Below are 25,003 nucleotides of genomic sequence, written 5' to 3'. Positions count from 1 at the left end.
CATATGGAACGAAACAGTTCATCATGCAGAATATCTTTTCTATGTTTCAGATCCTTTGGAGCCCTTGAATGTATTAACAACTTTCTCCTTCCACGTCAATCTTCCTCGCTTTAAAAAGGCACACCTGTTTGCTTTAAAAGTAGCAAAGCAAAACTTTCATTAAAAAGAAAAGAAGTCTATAATCCTCCGTGTCCAATAGAAGCCCGTCTACCTGTTACGTCACACGTCAGCAACAATGGGTAAAAAGCAAGACCAAAAGTTACCTGGCGACTCCAGCGCCCACCTCGTTACCAGGTGAGGAGAAAGGAAGTAATTCATTGCCTATTCTGTCTTCGTTCCAGAAACATCTTGTGTTCGACGTAGATCGAATCCGAATGCGTTATGACGCTGTTCAGGAATAAACAGCGACATTTACTTGATTGACATTTTGACCGACAATTCCGTCATGGGAGCTACCTGAGTTAGAAAAGGTGTTGTGACAGTCGAAAACTTTTGTGTTTGTGTTTCTTTCAAGAAATTGTGCCCGCGAATTACGCTATGGAACTGCCAAAGTATTGGAGTTTTGGCCTACTTCTTCTATTCAGACTGGTTTCGGTAAGTAGTGTTGTTTTCTTTTTTTCCTTTTCTATAGTAATAAGCCGCTGTTTTCTGACTTAGCACGCAGCTGTAGGATTAGACTTGTCTCTTTGGGGTATTATGATACATGGTTGGACTTGACATATAGCTAGCTACTCACGGGAAAGTTGTTTACAAAGCAAATCAGATTTCCTAGTTTGATCTTAACATTGTTCTTCAAACATAGCCTGAATTTTTAGTCCACTTGGTGATTAATTTTAAGGGAAGAAATACCCTGCAATTGATTTTATTTTTTGAATTCAATTTCCTTTGTTCTTATTTCAATTATCTAAGATTTGTGGATTATGCAAATTTGGTTTTGTGTATGTTATATATATTATTGCTTCCTTAAATAAATGTACTTTTTTTTGTCTATTTTTATAAAATGTTCGATTTTTTTTATAACTGCCATTCAAAGGGGATTCGTAGGGATTTCGATTTCTTTCATCATTTTAAGCTCTAAGATCTTCAATGTAATAATTGGGTTTAATTGAGTTGAAATTACCGAAATATGCTTAAATTTAATTTTTAATGCCAAGTAGTATATGGAGATTTCTTAGATTATGAAGAATTATTTGGTCGTGGAAAAGTATTTTTTTAGATTAATCAAGGCATGGTACTCATCTTTCCCAGTGAACAATCGATTACAAGTCGATCACACCAGTCGATTACATTACAGTCGATGCATGTCGATTACCAGTCGATCACACTAAAACAGCTGTATGAATGATCTTCAAATTGTTTGAAGAAAAAAGATTGCATTTTATAAAAATGTATCATTTAATTCTCGCAAACAGGTTGAAAATTCGAAAGAATGACAAACTACCTCATTGAGAAGTGATCAATCTATGGATTTATCAGAAGTGCTCATCCTCCACCGGAACAGCGGCACGCCCCCTCAAATTCTCCAGAGGGATTTAACTCTTTAACCCGCTCCCCTAAAAAAATCAAATTGCGCAGTCGGCGTCATGACCCGCTATGTCCCGTTCCTCAGGTATTTTTTCTCTAAATTCTCCTTTTAAATTGTATGAGGAAAAAACATTTACAAAGTAATAAAGTATATTTATTATACTTTATTGTTCACTATTTTTGTAGTGCTTCTCTCTTGAAGTAAACGAAGTGTTCCCTTCCCCATTTGAGGAGAGGATTCCCAGGACATCAGTTCGTATACAGTGATAGTTAAGATAGTAGACTGACTTTCATTTTGACTTTGAAAATTAAAAAATATATGCCCGGAAATTCTCAAAGGAGTTGCGCAGATTCTTCTTCATTGCCTATTCTACGAGTATACTAATTAGGTTAAAGCTAAAAAAAAAAAAAATTACTAATAAATTACCTTGCTTGTTTTAAGTAGATAAAAGAAGCATTCTGCAACTCAATCGAATCTAACGAATTGTATGAAAATTGTTACTTTCGTCACAGCTACCTTAAATGTCTTTCTGCCAGATTAAGAAGGATTCATCATAAACGGATGAACAATTGTACAATTCCAATGAGTTTTTTGAAGGCTAGTTGTGTTAGTGACGAGTTAGCGTATATGGAAGGTTATGCTGCCGTGTGCAGGTAAAGGGCAGTAACTGCAAAATTTTCATTTTTCATTCTTTTGCATTTTTGTCATCTATTGTACGTTAGCTTTATTGTACAAGCTTGCTTATTTGGTTTCCACTGAAAAAAAAAAAAAGCGCGAAAAAAAGTTTAATTCCAAGATTTCCCTATGGTTAATATTGAATCCGACAGACATTTCTTCAAATATCTCCTAAACTCATTCCTGCAGATACTGCCGTTTACCTGCACACGGCAGTATATCTTTAAATATCCATTTTCGGTCACAAGCGCACGAGATACAGCTGAAAATATTTTAAGGGGTGTTTTGATTTCCTTGGGTGAAAAGTTCTGCAAGAGATGGTTTGCTACGTTTATTTCAGTAGAAAGTAGAGATTAAATGTTTTTCTTTTTCAATCTTGTTGATGAGTAAAGGTGCAAGATTTGTTATGCACTATTTGTTGTTGTCCATTCAAATTTATGAAATCATGTTCAAAAATTAATTGTAAGTTTCCCGATTAAAAAAAAATGTTAATTGAATATTTCAGGAAAAAAGCGTATTATATATTTTGCTCATTCGTCGCAATCTTTTATTCCCAACCGTCACCCTTGATGCATGTTTTAATGTGTATATCAGTATTGAAAAAAAAAGTGATCATAAAGTCCAAACAACATACATAAACTTTGCATGTAAAATTCTCTTTTCCAAAGGTATCAAAATAAATATTGTCATTCAATGAGTTGAAGAGAGCTACCTTAAAAACTTGGTTACATACTTCTCTTTTTCCTTGGCTTGAACAGAAGTACGCATTACTGTAAAAAAAAAAAGTTAGAAGGACGCTTGCAGAGAGCAGATTCTGACATAAGGTTTTATGCAGGGGCGGCATTTCAACATTTCATTTGGGGGGGGGGGGGTCGCGTTTTTGAAATGTGAATTATCTCAGTATGGAATAAAATGCATGTTACTTAACAGCAAGGGATCATAAACAGATTTTGTTTTTTAAAGTAAGGTTATTAAAGTTCTTTAACTTTTAATGACCACAGTTGAGCTATTGCATAAAATATCTTAATACACCGTTATGTAAATTTTAATGTGCGATTTTCGGAATCTAGTATCCAATATTATGCTCTTTTGCCATTATAGCTGTGAAGATAAGTCTTTCTTGACCCATTATGCACCGAAGAAAATTCTCAAATCTCCTGAGACACAAGAATGATCTTTCATTCTAGCTGAGCTGATTGGAATGGTTGAAAAACAATTAAAACAACAAAGTAATGCTCTCTTTCAAAGTTTTCTCTTTAAAACTACCCACGCAACTTTAAAATTTGTGCTTGTCTTCGTTTTTCGTCATTGAACGGTTGATTGGCGCAAAACAATACTTTTTGCTTCTTACAATAAATTTTACTTGTAAGGGAAATACTTATCTCTTGCTCGATAACCTATCCCTATAATATCGAACATAAGACTAACAACACATATAGATACGTATTTATCATCAAATATTGAGTTAATTTCATTAGAAACTGAATGAATCTATTATTATATGCTAAATATTAATTCAATCTTATTATTTTGCATCATCATGTGGGTTTTTGTCACTTTTAAAAAATATTTTTTTCAAATGAATCGGTTGTAAGGTCTTAAAAGCTCTAAAAATGATTCATGAATTTCTGAGTTATTATTCAAGCAAAGAAAAACACTTGTTCGTGTCTGAAAATGTTTTGAGTTTCATCAACTTTTATTGAGAACCAGCTCTTGAAAATTTATTTTTACATATGATCATTGATTTGCGCGTTGTGCAAATTTTCCCCATTTTTTAAATCTATATGCGCAAAATATTTGGGAGTGCGACCGGCCCCTCTTGCCCCCCCCCCCCCCAATTTGCCGCTCCTGATTTTATGGGAATAAAAAAATAGATTGGTTTAAAAAGTGCCGGCACACTTGGGGGATTAAAATAAAAAAGTCGGGGGCCCCTGGATTTTAAAATATAATGTAATCACAAATTTTTGCTTGCAGTTTGATGCTTTTCCCGTATAAAATGCATTGGTTTCATACCCTGCTCCGTCCCGGAAAACTTAGAAATGACGGACCTGGGCGTAACCCCCCCCCCCCCCCCCCCCGACCCGAGTTCCCCTTCGACCAAGCTGTTTAAAATACGTTTACGCAAAACGTGCCTTTTAACTTTAGTTCTTTTCGAGGAACATCCGGCGCAGAGGTAATCAATCATTTAAACATATTGATTACATTTAAAGCTAATGATCCTTCTTAAATCCTCCATTTGAATTCTAGTTGGAGGTCATTTATTGTATTTAAAAAACTACTTATCATACAAATTAGTGGATGATAAATAACAAACCTTACATGGCAAAACATAGTATTCATTGTAGTAATTTAATCCCTTTGGCTCCATTGAGCTGCATATCTGTTTTCTCCATTTCTCAAGATTAAATTTTAGATGCAAAGTAGTAATCCCTTTCTTTCAATCTGGCAATCTTGATGCTCCATCTTAAAAAGTCTAAATGGAATTTAATTAACCGGAGAAAGCGCAACTTTTATCCGCGGTCCCTTTGTACCGCCGACGTCAATAGCTTCGAGAACTTCGTGGTGATGAAATTAAGGTATATACTAGCTGTGTGTGTGTGTGCGTGCTCCGTGCGAAACATTCGCTCTCGAAATTTATAGCCCTGCTTTAAAAATTCCCTATCCAAAATTCCATATAGATTCTCCAGTTAGAAAATTACCGCACTCAATAAATCACGAATTAAATTGCGATGATGACTCAAAAATACATTATCTGTCATAGTTCTGTAAGGCAGCATAAGAATTGTAGGCTGCATCCAGATCCAGGAGCAGGTCCAGGGGGGGGGGGATGAATCAGGACTCCCTCCCCTTAAGTGACCAAAAATAGCCTAAGCCGGGTAAAAGGGAGTTCTATTTCGAAACAATCCCGCATGACCCCCCATTTTTGCTCAAAAATGACACTTATAACCCCACTCCCCCTTCCGGGAACGACCCCCTCCAGAACCAGACGTTGAACCCGCCCTTGGCTGCATCAAGAAGTCTAAAATGCGAAGTGTATTCTTGCTGTTTTATTTTTAACGCTGAAGATGTTATATGCATAATGCTACTTATTTTAAAATTGCTGTAAAGGTTGGACAATCGAACAGAGATTCGACCCCGAGACAATTCAGTTAAAAGCCGTACGCTCTCCGTTTTGGCAATCCAAGCAGAAATTTGTAATTTAACCGAACTAATCCATTCACTTTCTTTAAGTTAATTTTTTTTAAGTAGCCAAAATGGGAACTGTCTGTTTATTTTTTACCGTAAGCAGAGGAAAATCCTTTTAAAATGATACCTTACTCACAAAGTTTGATGTAATATTAAGAAAGTTATGGCGTTGTCACAAAAAACACCTTTGAGAAATAATATATGATTCTGGTGATTTTCATTTGAGAACGAGTTCTCAACACACAATAATTGAACAATAAAAGCTTCACCAAAATCGTGTGCCATTAAGTAACTCGAGGATAATGTAAACTTCTTTTTGAAAATTTTATTAAAATTTTAGTGAAACCTAATATTTGACAGACTTAATAGATTTTGAAAGTGACGCACTACATTTATGTAATGTGTGATGTATATTGCATGTTGCGTAAATGACTAGTTATGGGGTTAATGTGAAAAAAAAATGGATTACTGTTGAACTATGATTTCTAGTTTATGGAAAAAACTAATTCTCGCGTTGTTAGAATTCAAAAATTGCACCTTTATAGCTGTGAAAATTCCATTAATTTTCCACTATGACTTATACATATATTTTGAAATAAATTGGAATACACTGGTTTGACCAGTTATGGTCACAACTCACATAGTTATGGGCGCATTAAAAACTAGTAATTGTCTTTCTAGCTGAATTTAATTATTTACAGGAAATCCCCCTCCCCCTCCAGAAAAAGAAAAAAAAAAAATCAATAATATTTAAGAACTTATTTTTCGCACAATACAATCAAATTATCTTGACTGACCAGTTCAAGTGACAAAAAAATTAAAGAATGGATAACTGAATAATCGTTTAAAGATAATCCCCATATGTGTAATAACATCAAAACCCCATAAACATTCTCAATTTCATTGGAATGAGTAAATCGTTCAGATCTACGAATGTGACTCAAAACAATGCATTTACTGTCATTTAAAAATAGCCTAATTTCCATGCATCACTGGGACAGACAACACAGAAAATATTTATTTACAATATTACAAGATTTCTAACATTTATAATTTATCTAATATATAAAAATCTCCTGTCACGGTGTTAGTGTTAGAACTCTCCGAAACGGCTCGACCGATTTTTCTGAAATTTTTTTGTGTGTATTCGGTAGATATGAGAATAGGTCGTAATGTACATTTCATACCGCTATGTAATCAGGATGTCCCTATCCAGAACTGTTTTTTGGAAATCACTGTGAAAATCATTGTTGAAAATCATTGTAAAAACCATTGTTGAAAATTATTGTAAAAGCCTTACTTAAATTAATTACAAACATTTTATTTGTAGAAAAACAAAATGGCTACAACAATTTTTTAAATCATTGAGAGTTTTCTGACGTTTTGTCGGAGCGTCGCACTGTGCTGCGAAAACGCCAAAAAGCGCTTAAAAGTGTTTATGATTCTCTCTCGCTTGTTTGTTTACACAGGCATGTTATAATGATTTTTTCTCGATTTGCTTGAGCTCAGGGTTCAAAATTCGCAGGTTTACGCAGCTAATTCTTTTTCAGGATCTTTCTACAGACCATTTATGACTAATTAATATTAATTTCTAAGAGGACATTTTTTTTTGTAGAGTGGTTTGAAAAAAATAACCTTGAGTTCCGAAGTTTTTGGTGCCGATCAAAACTGATTTTTGGTTTGAGAATTCGATTACTCATTTTTTTTTTGTCCTATAACTATCGTTGGACACGAGAGAAAATAAATATACCCGCCTTTAACAGGAAAAAAAAATTACAGACTGCTTAAAAGCAATTTTTGTAAATTCCCGCACTCGTGGTTCTTCGACTTTCTAAAGGCTCCCTAGCTTTGTAGTGGACGAAGGGCTCTAAAATTCCAGTTCTGATTGCCTAAGAGGTAGGCCTGTGCAAATTTATTAATCCTCAATTGCTTTAGTATAGGAAAAAAAAAACATTTATAAGCGCTTTTCGGCGTTTTTGCCCCACTGTGCGTCCCGTCATTTTGAAATTTTATTCTGCATTTGTTTTGTATCACGAAGCAGTGCGTGCCAAATTTTGATGATAAATTTTGTCAATTTGTGTGCGTGTGTGTGTATTACTGTATTGAGAAAATGAATGTTTTTTTAATCGGTGATCATCGTCTACAGCGCTCCATCTCTCTTTCTGTCAAACAGCTCATTCCCACAAACTTACAATACATTCGTTATTTTTTAATTAACAACCAAAATATTCGCTAAAAATAGTTATATGGCAGAACAGCGCTTGCTGGGTCAGCTAATATTGTATAAAATATTACAATGTAGGAAACATTTTGATTTTAAGCAAAAGAACGAAATATAAAAGTTGAAAAACATGTGGTTCGAACAAAAAATGCCGAATGTTCCGTCGGTTTTTGCCGCGGTACAAGTGCGCAACAAGAGTAGCAAAAATAACTCATTTATCCAAGTGCATGGGGTAAGGGGAGGGAGAGCATTCCGTTCCTTGAAATACTCCAACAGAAGCCTTGCTTTGAAAATTTTGGTTGGTTTTAACATTCTTAAGCTTTGATCAGTTTGAGTGAGTGCTCCAATGCATTACCGCATTGCTGACAGGAGTTACACAAAGGAAAATCTTCAAAAGAAAACCGCGGCTTTTTATCGCTTTTGTGGTGTGGGAAAAACAGCACTTGATTTTCTGACCTCAAGCTTTCTGAAGTTCTCGGTTTTCGAAGATTTAAACGTTCTTACTCCTTTCTTCTGATCAATACTTTTAAGTTCTAATGAGAGTAGTGAAGAGTTGTGTCGCTATCTTGGCGAATACATTTCGAACTTAGGTGGTGGAACATTTTACGCTCGTTTTCTTCTTTAGAAGGATCGAGCTGAATAGAACGAATAGACTAAAATGAGAACTTGGTTATTATTTCTTGCACATTTGACAGCCCAATTGAATTGCCAGAGAACTATACAATTCCAATCCGGCGTAATTATTTTTTGCTCCTTTCAGCAAAAGATTTAGGATTCATGAACATTGTAGCTCTATATGTACAGTTAATTCTAAAAGAGATTTTCAGAGAGAGTCTCATTTAAAACTTATCGTTAAAAGAAAGAATGGGCTAAAATCAGTTAAATCAATAAAGTTTTAAAGCACTCGGGGGAGCAAATTTCAACCTTGCAAGGGCAAAATGTTTCAAACAAGAAATGAACTCTATTAAGCAAAAGTAAGTTAAAAAATTTGTTTAAGAGGGATATTACACGCACGTGTAACACACACGAGACCATACACATTTATTATTCAGTAACACATTCGTATACTCATAATCTATTTATACAAAAACGAAGGTTTATTTGTGTGTGTGTGTTTGTATGTGTTCCTTTTACAAATCCAGTCTACGTCGAAGTTTTTCCACATTTGGCGCAGAGGTCCTTTGATGCTCAGGAATTCACATAGGGTAGTTTTCGTCATTCCTAGGGAGCAGCCCACCATATGTTTTTTTCCTTATAAAAACGCAGTTTTTGTTTGATCCTCAAATTTTGCGCACAGGTTCTTTAATGCTCAGTAATTGGCAATGGAAGGTTTACGAATCCTGGTGAAGAGAGGGTGGGGGGAGGGGCAAAAAATCCATGAAAAATCCCGCCAGAAAATCCGTGAAACGGACTGCTTACGCCTATTAATAACAATGACTGTTCCAATGACCCTAGTTTTTCAGAAATCGGGTCACAAATTTCGTGATTAAAAAAAAAAAAAAAAAAAAAAAAAACAGAAAGGAAACTTTTGCGATCTTCAGAAAATGAAATAAGAATAAAGTTTTCAAAAAGGTTCTTTTTTAGGAGATATTTTGAAACCAAATGCAATCTTTGAATATTATTTAGGAACATCCAAGGTTCTGCATTATGATTTACCTAACTAAGGGTCGCTGAAGTAAATGTTTCGAACATTTTTTTTAAACAAGCTTCAGTCAAATAAAAAATGAATTGGTGAATAAACATAACTTTAGAAAAGATACTGATATAATTACATTTATAATTACATTTATATCTTTTTTGTTTCTTTTGCCTGTCTTATTTTAACAAAGTAGAAGCGTAAATTTCAATTTATTTTGCTGCTTTACTACGCATTGGTTTAGTCTATAGCATCTCGTGGTTGCATTGAAGTCAGAAAATTCTTCCTTTGAGTTCAAATGCTTCACGTGGGTCAGCCAGTCATCTAAAATTGAGTTTCTGGGATTCCAATATCGGAAAATTGGCGAAGATATTCCTCGAACCTCTCCTCACAATAACATTACCAAAGATGCTCTAAAACCGCGTTTTAACTTCGAAACTTTTATGTGGGAGCTTCCGCCCCTTCGCCCTAGCACCAACATCATTTAAAACAACAGTAGCAAAGATCGTCTAAATGCATTTTTAAGACCATACAAATTAGAAAAAATAAATACTATTTTTGATTTTTGTGCTAATTTCTTTATAGTTCTGGGGACAAAGATAAGTATCCAACAAGTTGGGGGGAGGGACGTGCCCCCTCGTGCCCTCCCCCCCGACACTACGCCTCTACCGGCCAATGCAGCTAATAACTTATAAAATGTGATTGACATGTAAGTTAATTCAGAAAATGGCATTTGCGCATGTAACCTAAATTCCACCTAGTTTAATTTTCAAGAATCAACTTATCTCCAGCTCAAGAGTTCTAAGAGAAGAACTGTCGAGAAATCTAGTCTATACTAGACGAGACGAGACTCAACTTGAAAAATATTTCGTCTTGCTTCAGATTAATAACTTTCCATTTTTACCTGATTTTCTTAGCTGTACGATAGAAAAGAGAAATTGATAATGCCCGGTGCATTCAAGTTCACCATTGATCATTTTATGTAATTAACCCAGCCCTCAGCATTAACGCGTTCAATGCGAAGCAACATCCATCATTAAGTGGGTCAGTTCACAATGCTTCACATTAAATTTACTGTCACGATTTAATTTGATATGTGTTTCGAACTTATTATCCATCTAATGAAGCTTTCTCTTCCCAGAAAAAAATTAGTTATGTGGGGGGGGGATGGGTATTTTGTTGCAGTTTTAATTTGAGGTTTCATGATTTTTTAACAAAATCAAACTGCCCAATTTATCATTCTGGGGAATAAATCCTGCAAAAAATGGAGTTTGAAGAAATGTTTGTAGGCCTATTGTAAGATGTTGTTTGATGCTTGTAAGCTGATGTGTTGCTAATGATGAATAAGTCTAAGTGATAAATTCAGTTTGGATGATTTCTTAGTATGAGTTGCGTACGAGTATGCTGTTCTACAACAGCGGCACGAGTTCACAAAGGACGATTTCAGTAATAGGGAACATTGACGATTTTAATTGTTGTAATTTTTTTTGGCATTTAGGCTTTAGGTGTTTTTCTTTTCTTTCTTTTTGCCTTCCCAATGAAAATAAAGCAATAGGAAGTCTCAACAGATTATTATGTGAATGGCGGGGGGAAAAAAAACTGTAGGTTCATAAGTGGCAAACGCAGAATGGCTACAATGACAAAAATTTGGCGACCGTGACAGTTTTGCCAATTATCAAAGTGTTCCCTAGCACAATAACGTATCCTTTTCATGTGCGTAGAAATACCAATAAACAAAAGTCATTATATGTATGTGAAAATGAAAAAAAAAAAAAAAAAATCTTTAGCTAGAAAGGTTAGTAAATATTTACTCAGTCGTTGGGGGGGGGGGGGGATATTACAACTCTCTGGAATAAAATTATGTTAAACTTGATCTCAGATCAAATTTTAGAAAGGTACCCATCGTTTCAATCCGTTTCAAACAGTAAGCGATAATGTTTATCGCTAGTTTAGATGTGTTTGAGGCATTTACCAGTTGAAAAGACACACTTACGTAATGGTTCTCATATCTATACGTTGTTTTAATTTGTAGCTTTCAAAAAAAAAAAAAAGTATTTTTTCTTCATTTATAGCATAAATATTTCCGAGTAAATTCTATCTTTAATTTTGCTAAAAACTAACATATTCATTTAAATGGAAATTAAGATTGCAATTAATATTTTGTTCATAAACGTCAACGCACAAATTTGAAATTAAAGCTACAATAATCGTTGCTGTGAATTAGTACATTAACAAGTTCTCACAAAATCTGTATTGTACGTTTTTTCAAGTTTAAAATGTTTTATAGCTTTTAAACGCAATGAACCTGAATTATTCGTATTATTTATGTTAACGGATTTGTTCATTCTGAACATTTAACAATCGTCTGACGAGTGCTTTGAATGTTCTCTAAAATGGGGGGAAGAGAGGGGAGAAAAAAAATGTTTGACGCATAAAATATTCTCGGCATTTTCAAAAATTCTATTCTCTAAAATCCAAAAATATCTTCTGACGTTTGGAAAATTTTCATGAAATTATAAGATAGGATAACAACTTCTTACATCTGAAAAAGACTTGTACTTTGAAAGAAGAGTTTGTGTGTGTGTGTGTGTGCATGTTTGTTGTAACATAATCTGAAATTAGAAAACATTTTCTCTCTGAAGTTTGAAAATATTCATGGAAATTCAAAAACACCGAAAACTGAAAAGTTGATCGTTGAAATTCAAACAAATCTTCTCGCGGTTGTTTCGAACTCATACTTTTATTTAAAAAATGTTTTGAAGTTATTTTTAAAAGTTATTGAGGTTCTTCAATTGATGAAAATATTCGAAATAGGTTTCAAAGGTTTGTTCATCGCAGTCAGTTTATAGTGAAGCATTTTTGTACAAAAGTACTCGGTACCTTTTTCCCCCTTGAGGCTGAATGTATCCTAGACCTGAACATAATCACTCGCCACCTGGCCATAAAAAAAGTTTTACTTTAGAGACTAAATAGAATGTTCAACCAGTCACTTCTGAAAAACCTATATCATTTGTGTTTCCCCAAGAACAAAAAAATGACAGGATACCTTTAGATAAAAGGGCACATTTTTAACGAAATTTTCTAACAGAAAAAGTGTTTTTGTAACAACTTTTTTTGTCTATGTGCACGCAAAACACGAGCATTTTTGCAATGGGGTTGTTTCCTTCAGTTAAAAGTACTACATTTAGTCACTGAAATTGATAGAATCAGCAAAAAAATTAACATAGACCCAGAAAATACTTTAATTTCCCCAACAGTTATTTTTTATTCAATTTTTTAAAATATCCGATTTTTCAAACAAGGCGTGGTCTTTATGACGCCACAAATGATGTACTTTTGGCGCATCTGTCTTCCGCGATTTTACGTTATGATAATCACGAAGCGAATTAAATATTGCGCTCTATGCTTGCTATCAATCATATCGTTGTTAGTACACGTGAGTAAAGAAGCAAACTAAATATTACTTTCTGTCAGCAGCGTAACTATAGGATATAGCGCCCCTGGCGAACTAAAGAAATTGCGCCCCCCCCCAGAGTCGCCCACATGAGAAGTCACGGGAGGTCATTGTGACCTCCAAGAAATTTTTTTTTGTTTTTGAACATTTTGTTTACCTGATTCGACAAATAGGAGGCAGCATTGTAATTTTTTTTGCTTATTTTCTCTTTTAGAATTGTTTACAATGGTGCCTCATATTCCTTCTCAGTAGATGCTGTATATATATATATATATATATATATATATATATATATATATATATATATATATATATATATATATATACACACACACCCTTTAGCTCTTTTTCTTGCGAGTTTTTGTAAAAAGTTTTCAAAGCATTTTATAATTAAAAAAAAAAAAAACTCTTAACATTTTTTTTTTTAATCAGTCGAAATGGCGCCCCCCTTCTCCTGCTGCATAATAAAATGACAGGGCGCATCGACCGTTAGCTTGAAAGAGGCAGGGCGCAGTGACCTCCTAAAAATGCTAGAGGGAAACACTAATTATTGTTTCATTAACTTTCATTTTTTTAACTATTCATTTCAATTTCGTTGCACATAGTTTGTGATACAAAAATGAATATCATATGTGCACTTTCAATTCTTTTACGAAAACTTATTTTAAACTATATCAATTCTTAAATTTCCATTATTCTATTTCTTATAAGTTTTTTATGTATAGCGTCGCAGTTAGATTCTGTAAAAGCCCTTATTTTCCTGCGCTGTAATTTTCACGAAAATGAATCTATTGACGATTTCGCAAGCTGAAAATTGAAAATTTTATACTAGCAGAACCGAAAATTGATAAAATATATTAAATTGACACATTTTGCGAGGTTTAAATTTTCATAATTATAACTAACGAGAAAGTCACGAAAATTAAAGCCTAGCGAAAATAAGTGCTTTTACAGTATCATATGAAAATGTCTTCATTGAAAAAAAAAAAAAAAAGTCCTGGATAATGTGGCAACTAAACTAAAAATGTCTACCGGCTGTTGGCAACTAACGACCAATTTGAAAATTTCAAATCATGCTTTGGATGTTTCGCCAGTGACCACCTAACAAATCCACGTTTAGGTCACCTTTTGAGTGCACTTTTGATTCCTTGCAGATTCATCCATTCTTCTACTGTGACCGAAGCGAGAGAAATTTCGTTTTTATCTTTCTCCTCAGCTGAATCGTATTCCGAACCTCAAATAACCTGAGTTATTCAGTTGTTTGTGACCCATTCCGTCGTGTTTTTTCCACACCCTCAGGTGGTTGGAAGAAAGGGTAACTATATGACACTCGACTGATTTCAACGGGTCACATCTGTGAATAGAGAATTGCAGTAAATATTATGATTTTCCTTTCCCAAGAAGGATATTATTTCTTCATGAAATTGCTGTTATCACGTTCCCCCCTTTCTTTTTTATTTGTTTACCCTTGTATTAATGTTATCGCAATTTTTCATTTCGTATGATTAATGGGGCTTGAATGCTACATATTGAAATTACTACTCGTTTGGTAAAGAAAGGCTATTTAAATCTTTAAAAGTATTATTTTTTTTGTAAAAGTATGTATATTCCAAATGGCGGTCATATGTATTATTTTTCATGAAGTATCTGTAGTTTGCCATCAAAGACATAAAACACCTATATATATTCTTCCGTGGGAAGGTAAAGGCCACAGTAGCAGCAAATTTTTCATTTTTTTTCATTTTTTGTATTTTGGTCATCTATTGTACTTTAGCTTTATTGCACAATCTTTATGTTATCTCTACTGGCAGGGCCGGCTCTGGTAGTTCTGCCGCCTTAGGCGATATTGACAAGTGCCCCCCCCCCAATAAATAAGAATAATAAAATAATAAAATAATGATATTTTAATAAATAAAAATGATAGTCAAGCGTTTACAATTAAAGGGAGTTTCTAGTTAAATTCCAAACAGGGTTTTGCATATCCAAGCAGTGGTACACACTTTAAATTATATTTCTACTAACATTAAAATAGAGCATCTTATGGCGCTGAAACAGATATTCATACTTAAAAAAAATACAATTTCGAAGTTTTCCGCCCCTAAAATCTGCCACTCTAGGCTGTCACCTAGGTCGCCTACCCCTAGAGCCGGGCCTGTCTCCTGCTGTACTTCCTCTGAGGTCAAAACACTTTTCCCCTTCATTCAAATCACGTGACTGAACAAAATTAATGGGTCGAAGTGAACCTTTTCCTGTGACTCTAAAAGGGAATCGCTACTGGTAAACTTCCTCTGCGGTCAGAATACTTCCCCTTTATCTAAATCAGGTGACAATGAAGAGAGTAATCGGTCGAAGCCGAGCTTACATCACGGCTCCAAAAGGTAATTTTATATCGACTAGAAAATAGTGCAGTTCAGGATTGTCGGCGCTCGGCCTTAGACGAGTCCACTTCAAAATCGGTTGAAATCAAAATAAGTATTTGTTGTGAAATCAATCGTTGGCGAAACAGATTTTTTTTCTCGTCGTTCTTTGTATACAATAAGAAATAAATTTCAAAAGAAAATTCGTGACAAACTCCTGACTAGGAGCACACTCTGTGGAAGTCTTGATTTGCTTACCACGTTTATTGCCTTCCCCATTTATTAAAAATTCAATGTTTTCAGACTATTTTACAGAGGTCCAACATGGCTGAGGTTATCCATTGCACTTTAGCATTATTGTACAACCTTTTTGTTTTCTCTCCTGGTTATACCCTTCCTCTGAGGTTCGAACATTTTCCCCTTTATCAAAATCCCGTGCCAATGAAGAAAGTGATAGGTACAAGAGGAGATTTTCTCGAGACTTCAAAAGAAAATAGTACCTCTACTGGTATACTTCCTCCGAGGTCCGAACATTTTCCCCTTTATCTAAATTTAAGGCAAAGGAAAGTTTTTTTACGATTTTCGTGCAGTCGTATTTAAAAAAAAATGTTTGTCAACCGTACTAAAAAAATATTAAGGAAACGACTGATCATAAAAGCCATTGAGAGGCATAGTTTTATACGCCTAATGGTACATTGAGCAGAAACTGTCTCTTCATTTAACTGTTTGCAGGGTGAGTAAACCTGAGCTTCCATTGACCCCCCGAGCTTCGGAGCAATGCCAGGAAAACCTAGACCGGAACTACGGCTTCTTTAAAATCGGCAGAGATCGACTCCCCCTATTTCATACGAGCAGGAAGATTTACTCCTCCGGCTTAAGTGCGATTTTTCTGATTCGCTGCGCAAGCTGGCTACTGGTGATACATCTGCTGAACCCTTTGATAATGGCCAATTCGACGGATTCTTTTTGTTCCACATGTTTTCTTAACATGATTGCGCTTTTTTTTTTTGTATTTTCTGAAGTCAATTTTCCAGTGCGAGGCCGTTTTAAAGAGGCTGATTGTGTTAGAAGGAATGTTGGTTGTATTGACACTCTGTTGGCGGCGAGAGGGGATGATCCTTGAAGAACGAAACAATTTTCTACCTTGTTATTCTTCCATCTTCAGCGTAAGAATAATATGTGTGGTTTGAATCTAGCTTTTGGTGGGGGTGGGGGAGCGGTCACGGGTTGTCCCTGTGACTTTCCAAGTAATTTTCTTAGTCCGCAAATTTAGACTGACGTTTAGGCAAATTTGGAGATAGTATAGGGCAGCGGTACCCATCCCATGGGCCGCGGCACACAAGTGGGCCGCGAACAGAGTGTTACTGGGCCATGGACACTGGTCAGGAATCTAAAACATCAAGACAAATCTTGGAGTCTCCCAAAATTTGTGAATTTCCTTTTTTTTTTTTTTTTTTGCGAAAATTCACTTTAAGATGTACCGCACTCAAAAGTTCTCCCTTGCTTTTAGCCAATTAGGAACATTAAGATTAAAATTTTAAAATATTTCGTAGGAGTTTTACCCTATTACATAAAAAACTCTTTAAAGATAATTGCCAACGAAACTAGTATTAGCTTCAAGCTTCAAGTTAAAAATGCTCCTCCTTTGTTGAACTGGCATAACTAACACTACAATTAAGACACTTCAGGGGCTTTTCGACAACCTACTTTTTAGAATGAGGCTTTTCAGTGCAGTAAAAAAAAAAAAAAAAAAAAGTGTAGAAATGCATTGAAGGTTGCGAGCTTTTTGAGACTAAAACTATCCATTTTAAATCCAGATATCAATTCCGTGGAAGAGGAAAAACAGAAAATCCCATGCAGCTTTAACTTTGATGACTTTTACACTTAAGGATAGTTATACGAACAGAAGAGCATATACCTCTCACCAGACATAAAGTAAATTTTGGCTGTGCAAGTAATCTTGTAGTTAGTGGGCCTCAATGGTGTTTTCTACAAACCTGGCCATCAGGGATGCCCTGATGGAGTTCATAATGTGGCTTCCCAAAAGTATCTTAATCGGAAAATTTTGACTAATGATTCTGAAAAATCTGCAAAGGCATTTGGAAACAGTTAAATAATTAGCAATAATCCAGTTTTTTTTTCTTTTTTTTAAATAATGCCTAATGTCTTAGCTTAATAGATACAGATATGCATGCACGTATTTTATTTATTCATTTATTAGTCAGTCGATTTAATTCGGAGTCTCATTCAGAAAGTCGAAAATTTCCCCTTGAAAGTCCTCGAAAGTTCCCTTCGTGGTCGTCGGTGAGAAAGATATACTCTTAAGACTGAGATTTAAACATAAAAAAGGAAAGTAGTAAAAGCGTTGACTTTTGTTTAGAAGCAATAAAACATAATTAGCAAAACTAATTTTTGAATAATGTGAAAGACCTTATTTAAAAAAAAAGAGTCAAAAATACTGTTTATACCCGTTTCGGTACTACAAAGGCCTCTTTCATCAGTATACCATGACAGAAGCTTCGAGAAGAAAATCAACCGATGGAAGCAAAAGCAACAAGAGATTTTTCCCGTAAAGAAAGTGGAAATTGATAGAAGAAACTGACCACAATCGGAGGAATTGCACTGTTTTCCCCATGAAATCTTTGCCATTATTTTTTGATGTTTTATTCTACTGATTTTCAGTCCGAAACACGTTGCAATGATAAATCGGCACCCTGAACCTTGTCCGTGCAATATTTCTGCCAATTTGTGCTTTAATAACGTTATTATTATTATTATTATTTTTTTCAGTTTTTTCAGAAATGATTTTTCAAAAGGAAAACAAAAATAAAAAAATTGTCTTGTTTTAGAGAGAAAAAATATTTGAGCTTTTTAAAATAATTTGACGCACAAGAAGACACATTTTTGCGAAGATATGAACGACATAAAGTGTAAATTATTGAGTAAAAAAAATTATAATTTTTTTTCTTTCTGTTGTTTAGATGTCAGAATCATAATAGTAGCATAAAAAAAACCCTGCAAAGTGTGCTGTATTTTTATTTGTTTATTTATTTTTTGAATATGTCTCGAATGAAATATATCTAAATTCATACTGTCAAACTTTTACTTTTATTGAAGATTGCTTTTTCACCGAAAATTAAAGGCAAATAAAGTCATTAATTGCCCAAGGATTTCTGAGCTGAATAATAAAACAACCAAACTTTAGAAAATAGTCGTAGCTGTGTAACTCCAATGGATTATATTGACCCATATATCCCACCAATTTATACAAAATAATCTTATTCAAAAAGTAACTGTTTAGTCATTAGGTCGGATTGCTCTGCCAAAAGTTTTAGTTTTTAGTGACATTCAAAGAACTGGTATCCATGTACAGCTGCACTCCAATTATCCGAACTCCTATTATCCAAATCACTTTCAGAGGTGCTATTCGCAAAATAGTAATTCTGTCTACACGCTATTCCCTCCGAGAAGCTAATGAAATAGTTTGCACTGATAGAGAGATTCAGCAAGCAAGAATTTCATTTAAGGTACGGTGTCCATATGTTGTACCAAAGTACGGCACTTGTAAATACGCAAAACTGGAAAAAGTGTTGCTTTTTCATTTGATTAATTAAAAGCTCTCTTTATTTAAAAGTTTTTTTCTCCTATTTTCAACATACATTCAATAATCAATTAAAATAGATCCTTTATTTGAAAAAAAACCCAATAATCCGAATATTGGACTATCCGAGTGGGATCCGGTCCCAATTAATTTTGATAATTTGAATTCTACTGTTCTATCATTTTGCAGTTTGGAACATTCAGTGTGCTTGAAATGTTTTTTTTTTCGATTAACACAGCATTAATGACCAATTGTAATCAATACACAGCATTTAAGTTCGGTTGTAAATTAAAATATCAGAGCACCTGATCCCTTATCATAAAAGGTACAGCCTCTGTATCAGCATTTTGTGCTCAGTTTTGGTTTGTAAAAGTAACAAATCTGGAATCTCCTCACTGTCTCAACTCTTTTATAAAAAATGAAAATGAAAAAAAAAGTGGACGAAGGAAATAAAAAGGAAATTCATCAAAGAGAGAAAGCGGTTGTCCTCTCCCGGAACTAGGCTATGCCACTTTTTTGTCTTCTTTTTTCAGAAACTGTTGAAATATCGGGCACTGTTATTAGAGTGCCAATCGACTATCTCAGGTGTAATCTTTCCGAAAATTTTGTTCTTACTGCTTTGATTTATATATATATTTTTTTGTGTTATTTCCGGTAACGAGCTAAACAGTTTGCCTTCAACCGCAAAAGCACTTGAGCACTTCATGTTGCTGCTGGGGCTATCTTTCATGGGGAAAATGGATTAGTTTTTGAAGGCTCATGCTTTTTTTTAAACTAAGTTCAATATTAATTTTTGTAAGAAGCATCGTATAATGTTATTTTTTGAAAAATATGAAAATCATTTTTCATCTTTTTTTAATTATTTATTTTTTATTTATTTATTTATTTTTTACATGTCGAGCAGTAATCTGCTATTTGTGGTATTTGACGTTGTTATTTCTTATTTTATTTTTTGCAAAGAGGTATTTGTTCAACGTATGTCGAGCGTGGTTGAAAAATGTTTAAAAATTTAAATACAAAGCTAATGGTTCGCGAATTGTGAAGAAAGCCAACTTAACTTGCTTTATTTTGAAATTTTAATGATAATTCTTTATTGGATAAAAAGTGCTAAAAATCACATAATACTTCAACTAACTTTTTTTTTTCTATTTTATCAAAAATCAAACAACGAGGTGCACATAGTCCGCAAAAACTACATCAGTGCAAGAAGTTTCATACCACACACATAGTAACATCAAACATCTGTATACATATATATCTGTATACATAGATTATACGTATACGTAATTTCAGCACTATGCTTTTGTTTCAAAGTGTAAACATATATTAAGCAATCATTCCGACTAAGTACTAGAATTATTTCGTTTCCAGTTTTTTTTTTTTTTTTAAAGAAATATTCTGGGATTCCTGTGTAAGAAATTTATCAATTTTTCTAGTAAAAAAAATATATATATTTTTCCAATTGCGTAAATATTTTTATTTTTACTTTTATTTTTTTACTTCGGCAAATAAAATAGCATTGTCTCCAAACGTAGACTCTCATATGTACGGGGCTAGAGACGGAGAAAAAGCTTCACTTCAGAAGCTTATAGGTCGTTTTTTCGTCAAGATTTTTTTTTTCGAAGGGAATTAAGCATTAACATTTAAATAATATTTTTTTAGACAGTTGACTGTTATTAAATTTGAAAGATAAAAATAGCTTTTGAGTTTTTATCTATAAATTTTAGTCATTGTATTTGTTCTCTTTTGTACACTTCTGTTCTAAACTTCTTACCAAAATTACGGGTTCTTAATATCATACTCTATTATTCACCGACATTATGTTATAAACGTTTTTGTTTCACTGTACGAACATCGATTTCACAGTAAAGTTAAAACAGTCCATTCAGAAATCAAGTCATTTACTATTTTTAAAAATTTATAACGCAAAGGTTTTGTTTTGTTTGTCACTGTAAAGGTTTCTTCTCTACACTTTTGTTCTAAATTTTTAACAAGATTACGGGTTCTCAATATCGTACTCTATTATCCACCGACCTTTCACCTTTTTTTCAATTTGCTAACTTACCCCATACGGCCGCCAACTTACCCCTTGACGGGGCAAGACTGCGAAGTCTGCGAAGGTTCACAAAAATTATGTAAAAAATACACAAAGCATAGTACTGTCAAAACAAAACTACAACTTTGTTGCTGATACTGTACAAATTATCAAAGCAGTGAAAGAAAATTTTTTTATTTTATTTAAAACCTTTAACAAAAGAAGATTAAAAAGTTCGCCAACTAGCCCCGGTCTCACCTACTTTCGGTAGGTCAGCAAATCCGGTAGGTTGTTATCCGGACTGCCGATCCGCCATATTAGTCTGGATAATCGGGAGTCTGTATTTATTTTTTTTCTGTCCAACTGTCCCACATGTGTCCATGGAATCAATTCACCCTTCTACAATAGATGACTTTTGATGTGGTTAAAGATTTTCCTTCACAAAATCGGCTGTTACCGCAAAGAAAAACCGCCCGTCAAAACTCTTCTAAGATATTTTGTGGTTTCCTTGAAAGTAGGAAAAGATTTTAAAAAGGGAGAAAAGAATTAAAATAAAAACGAAACATTCTGCCGCCAACGACCGTTTCGGTTTGGTAGCCTAGCCTCAGTTTCCGGTTCCGGTTGGTCCGTCATGTGCACACCATTTTCTTTGTTCCATCTTGTTGCCAAATAGAAATCGCATGTTAAAACTTTCAGTGATTTCAGAAATTTTAACTGAAAATTGTGAGAAGTAAACTCAACTATACCAGTAGTTTTTGTATGCGATGTAAAATTTATCACGATAGACCCATTAGTAACTTTTTTGAATAAAAAATGTATGCAAAATATCTACAAATGCATCGATTAATCGACAGTAATTGATAATTGTCCAGTCTCTTTTTAGATTACGTTTAATTAGTCACTTTGCAGATTACTTTTAATCTCTCAATTTTCATCGATTAATCGACGAAAAAATGATTATTAATTAAAATTACTTATGCCTAGATGTAACTTTTTCTCAGCATAAGATAACAATAAATGGTAAAAATAACAAGTAATAAAACAGAATTAAAAACAAATAATTTTTTTACTGCTTATTGTGTTAATGTACATTTAAAGCAAAGTAGGGTGTAAAAACTGAATTTAAAGTGTTTACTTTTTTTCAGCAAAGTTTTTATTATTACATATTTTTTCATTTAAAAAACATTTTGTGTTCATACTTACATTTTTATTTAAAAAAACCCAATAGTTGAAAAAAAAAAGTGCTGGAGAAATTTTCGCATTAAAAATCATTATCATAATAATTTATCGGCTGACGGTTAAGCGACCGATTATCTTTTGCCGATTAACCGATAATGGGCAACATGAACGTTGATGCATTCCTAACCTTTTCATTTCCATTAGCTTTAAAAAACATGTTTTAGTAAACAGAAAAAAGTTTCAATATAAAATAAGATTTACGGGCTTAGAAATTTTGAACACTCTTTTTTCTCCTACTTTTTAAGGAGCAAAAATAAGTTTTTGAATTGTTAATATTTTCAGAAAGGGTTTAAAAAAGGCTTTTGTCGGATGTCTTTTCATCCATAAGCTCATTTCTTTTGCATTGAAAAAAGCGTTTCTTGCAACGCCGAAACACGTGTCTGCAGTAATATGCAATTTGTGCTTTTTGACTAGGGAATGCAATACCGGACCAAAAATTCAACACCGTTATTCGGTATTTGAAAAACGTAATACCGGAATACCGGTATTAATACCGGTATTTGAACTTTCTCAAAAAATGCTTGAAAACAAATTGTTTCGTTACCACATTGTGGAATTCTGCACACAAGTTTTATTATTTATGAAAACGTATTCTAAACAAATATAAAATGAATTAATAAATGTCAAGATAAAAAATCAACAATTATAAAAGACACAATAAATCTATTGAGTTGTTTCTAAGTCTGGAACTCATTTTAGCACTTAACTTTCCTTCAGTTGAAAATACTCTTTCTAAATTCACGCAGGTCGGTGTATTGTTAACAATGCGCGATGCGCCTCCTCTAATTGTCTAGAAATCCTTCATTTTCAAATAATTCGGTCTCTTGCGTGTTATTTTTGGATAAATCCTTTTCTCTGTGTGTTTCTTTTGTATTGTGTGTATTATTATTATTATTTTTTTTTTTTTAATTTATAGCTAGTTGTAATTCCTTTCCGAGAGACGATACTTTTCCAATATTAACATCATTTTCTCTTGAGCAGGATAGGTTTGTGCTTGCTTTTTACTTGCCCTTTGATTTGAAATTTACGCTAAACTTGACTAAATTTGATCTTGTTAGTTTCTCTTATTCGTTTTCGCTTTCTTTTCAGAATTCTTCACAATTATAATTATGTAAATAGCTGAAAATATTTTTTGATTGATTTTGCTTTACCTGTATGCAAATTCTCAAGGCACTATATAAGTTCTAAATATTATCTTGCCAAGTATAAAGTCAAATAGCAAGACAGGACAACAAACCAATACTCATGACAACAAATTACCATTTGTTATGCTCGCAAGAAAAAGTTTTGTCAAAATTTACTACAGTTGAGACAAATAATTAAAAAAGAAATCATAAAGCATTTCTGCAGTTGATAGTTGGAATAAATTGCTCATAGGACAAATGCATTCAAAATTACAGTAGACATTAACTTTCACAAAAGGGAAAGTGAGGGATCAGGGAAAGGAAAAAAAAAATGGTGTACGAAAAGCACACGAAAATGCGATTCATGTAGCCATTTAGCAATGAAAACATCATTTTGCTATCTTTCTGCTGCTTTTATTCAATGATATTCTATTAGTTCATGCTTTTGAAGCCAAATTTTTAGATTGATTGATTTTAGTTCTGTATCATGGAAAAAAAAGAAATGTACATTTAAAATATACGTAGAGATTTAATAAGTTAAATTGAAAATTCTTTGATTTTTACTATTCATTACTTTCAGCTAATACCGAAAATACCGGTATTTTACCCCTGCAAATACCGGTATTACGAAATTGCAAAATTGCTCGAAATACTGGTATTCGGGATACCGGTATACCGGTATTGCAATCACTATTTTTAACGGTTGTTATTTCTTACTTTACTTTTCGATCCTATTGAGGGCACTTTTGTGATTTGTTAAGCGCAAATTTTCCCTCAATACCTTTTAAAATTATTTCTTAAAAGTTTTTTACCAGTCACGTTCGGGACGTGCTTTTGAACATTAGTGTAAGATTTCTGAGTTCTAGCAAAATGTCCTCTAAAACCATTATTGCAGATTTTTTAAACATACCTCGGTAAGAGAACTTCTTAGTGTTAATTTCAAAAAGAAACCCATAGTGGTTTATTCCACAGAAAATCGGACGTTTTTTTTTCTGCTCATGACAGCTCTATACTTTGTTTCATAAGTAATAGTGGAACCCCGTTTTTTCGTTATCCGTTTCATATGTTATCCCCCTTCCGACTTCATTTTCTACTGGTCCCTGGATTATACTGGTAATGTTAAAACATCCTGAATTTTATGTTACCCTTTTTCAGGAAGTCCGCTTGATACGATTTTTCTACAAATAGATCAAAATTTTTCATCTACAAAACTCAATTTTTTTAGACCTCTATTTTTTCGTGATAATTTTTTTTTATAGCTGTTCGGAGATGCTCTGGTATTCTTTTTGTTGTCTAATTATTCTCTGTCTGAGAAAGGTATTTCCTCTGATCGCCCAATCCTGCTTGAGACACTTTTCTTGAAAATTTTCCAGAAGTTGATGATGCATGTATCGTCTTATTACTTCACATTCTTTAAACATCAGACTTATAACTCGGTTTCGATGATAATGATGAAAGCGAAATAGTCGAGAGTGTCCCCACAGCTAATCAAGCAATTCTAAGCTTAAAAGTTATAAAATTACTTTTATTTGTAAATGTTAACTTAGAAGTAAATTTTCAAAAAAATATTCGGGCGATAAATGATATTGTATCTGAAAACAAAAAGCAAGTAAAAGTAACGCATTCCCGCTCCTTTAGTAGATAAGAGTCGATTTTTTGACAATATGTTTAGATTTTCAACACCATCCTGATATTACATTTTCCCACTTGGAACGTTTTTTATCGCACAAGTTCACACAAGAAGGTAAACAAGTTGCCTTATAGCCTTCCTTATTTTTCGTTCTTATCTCTATTGTTTGTGTTCTTATTTTCTCTTAATTGTAGCATGTCATTAGAAATTTAAAAAAAAAAGGAAAAAAAAAAACGTTTTTTATCACTGGTTCAACAAAAACGTAAAATCGAGGTTCCACTATTTGAATAATGTACTAAATAAGAAGATTTTACCTAAGA

At 33.6% G+C, this 25,003-nt stretch overlaps 1 protein-coding gene across 1 annotated transcript in view; it reads left to right on the top strand.

Annotated features, from left to right (window-relative positions):
* Positions 1-316: 316 nt before the first annotated feature.
* Positions 317-25,003, top strand: part of LOC129230729 (uncharacterized) — a 98,949-nt gene continuing 74,262 nt past the window's right edge. The window contains exon 1 of the mRNA XM_054865148.1: positions 317-594. Within this exon, the coding sequence (XP_054721123.1) occupies positions 538-594 (57 nt within the window). The 5' untranslated portion in view covers positions 317-537. The remainder of the gene's footprint in view (positions 595-25,003) is intronic.

Source organism: Uloborus diversus, chromosome 9 (genome assembly GCF_026930045.1).
Source record: "Uloborus diversus isolate 005 chromosome 9, Udiv.v.3.1, whole genome shotgun sequence".
Taxonomy (NCBI): Eukaryota; Metazoa; Arthropoda; class Arachnida; order Araneae; family Uloboridae; genus Uloborus; species Uloborus diversus.
Note: the sequence above shows the minus strand (reverse complement) of the source record. Positions and strands in the feature narration are given on the sequence as shown.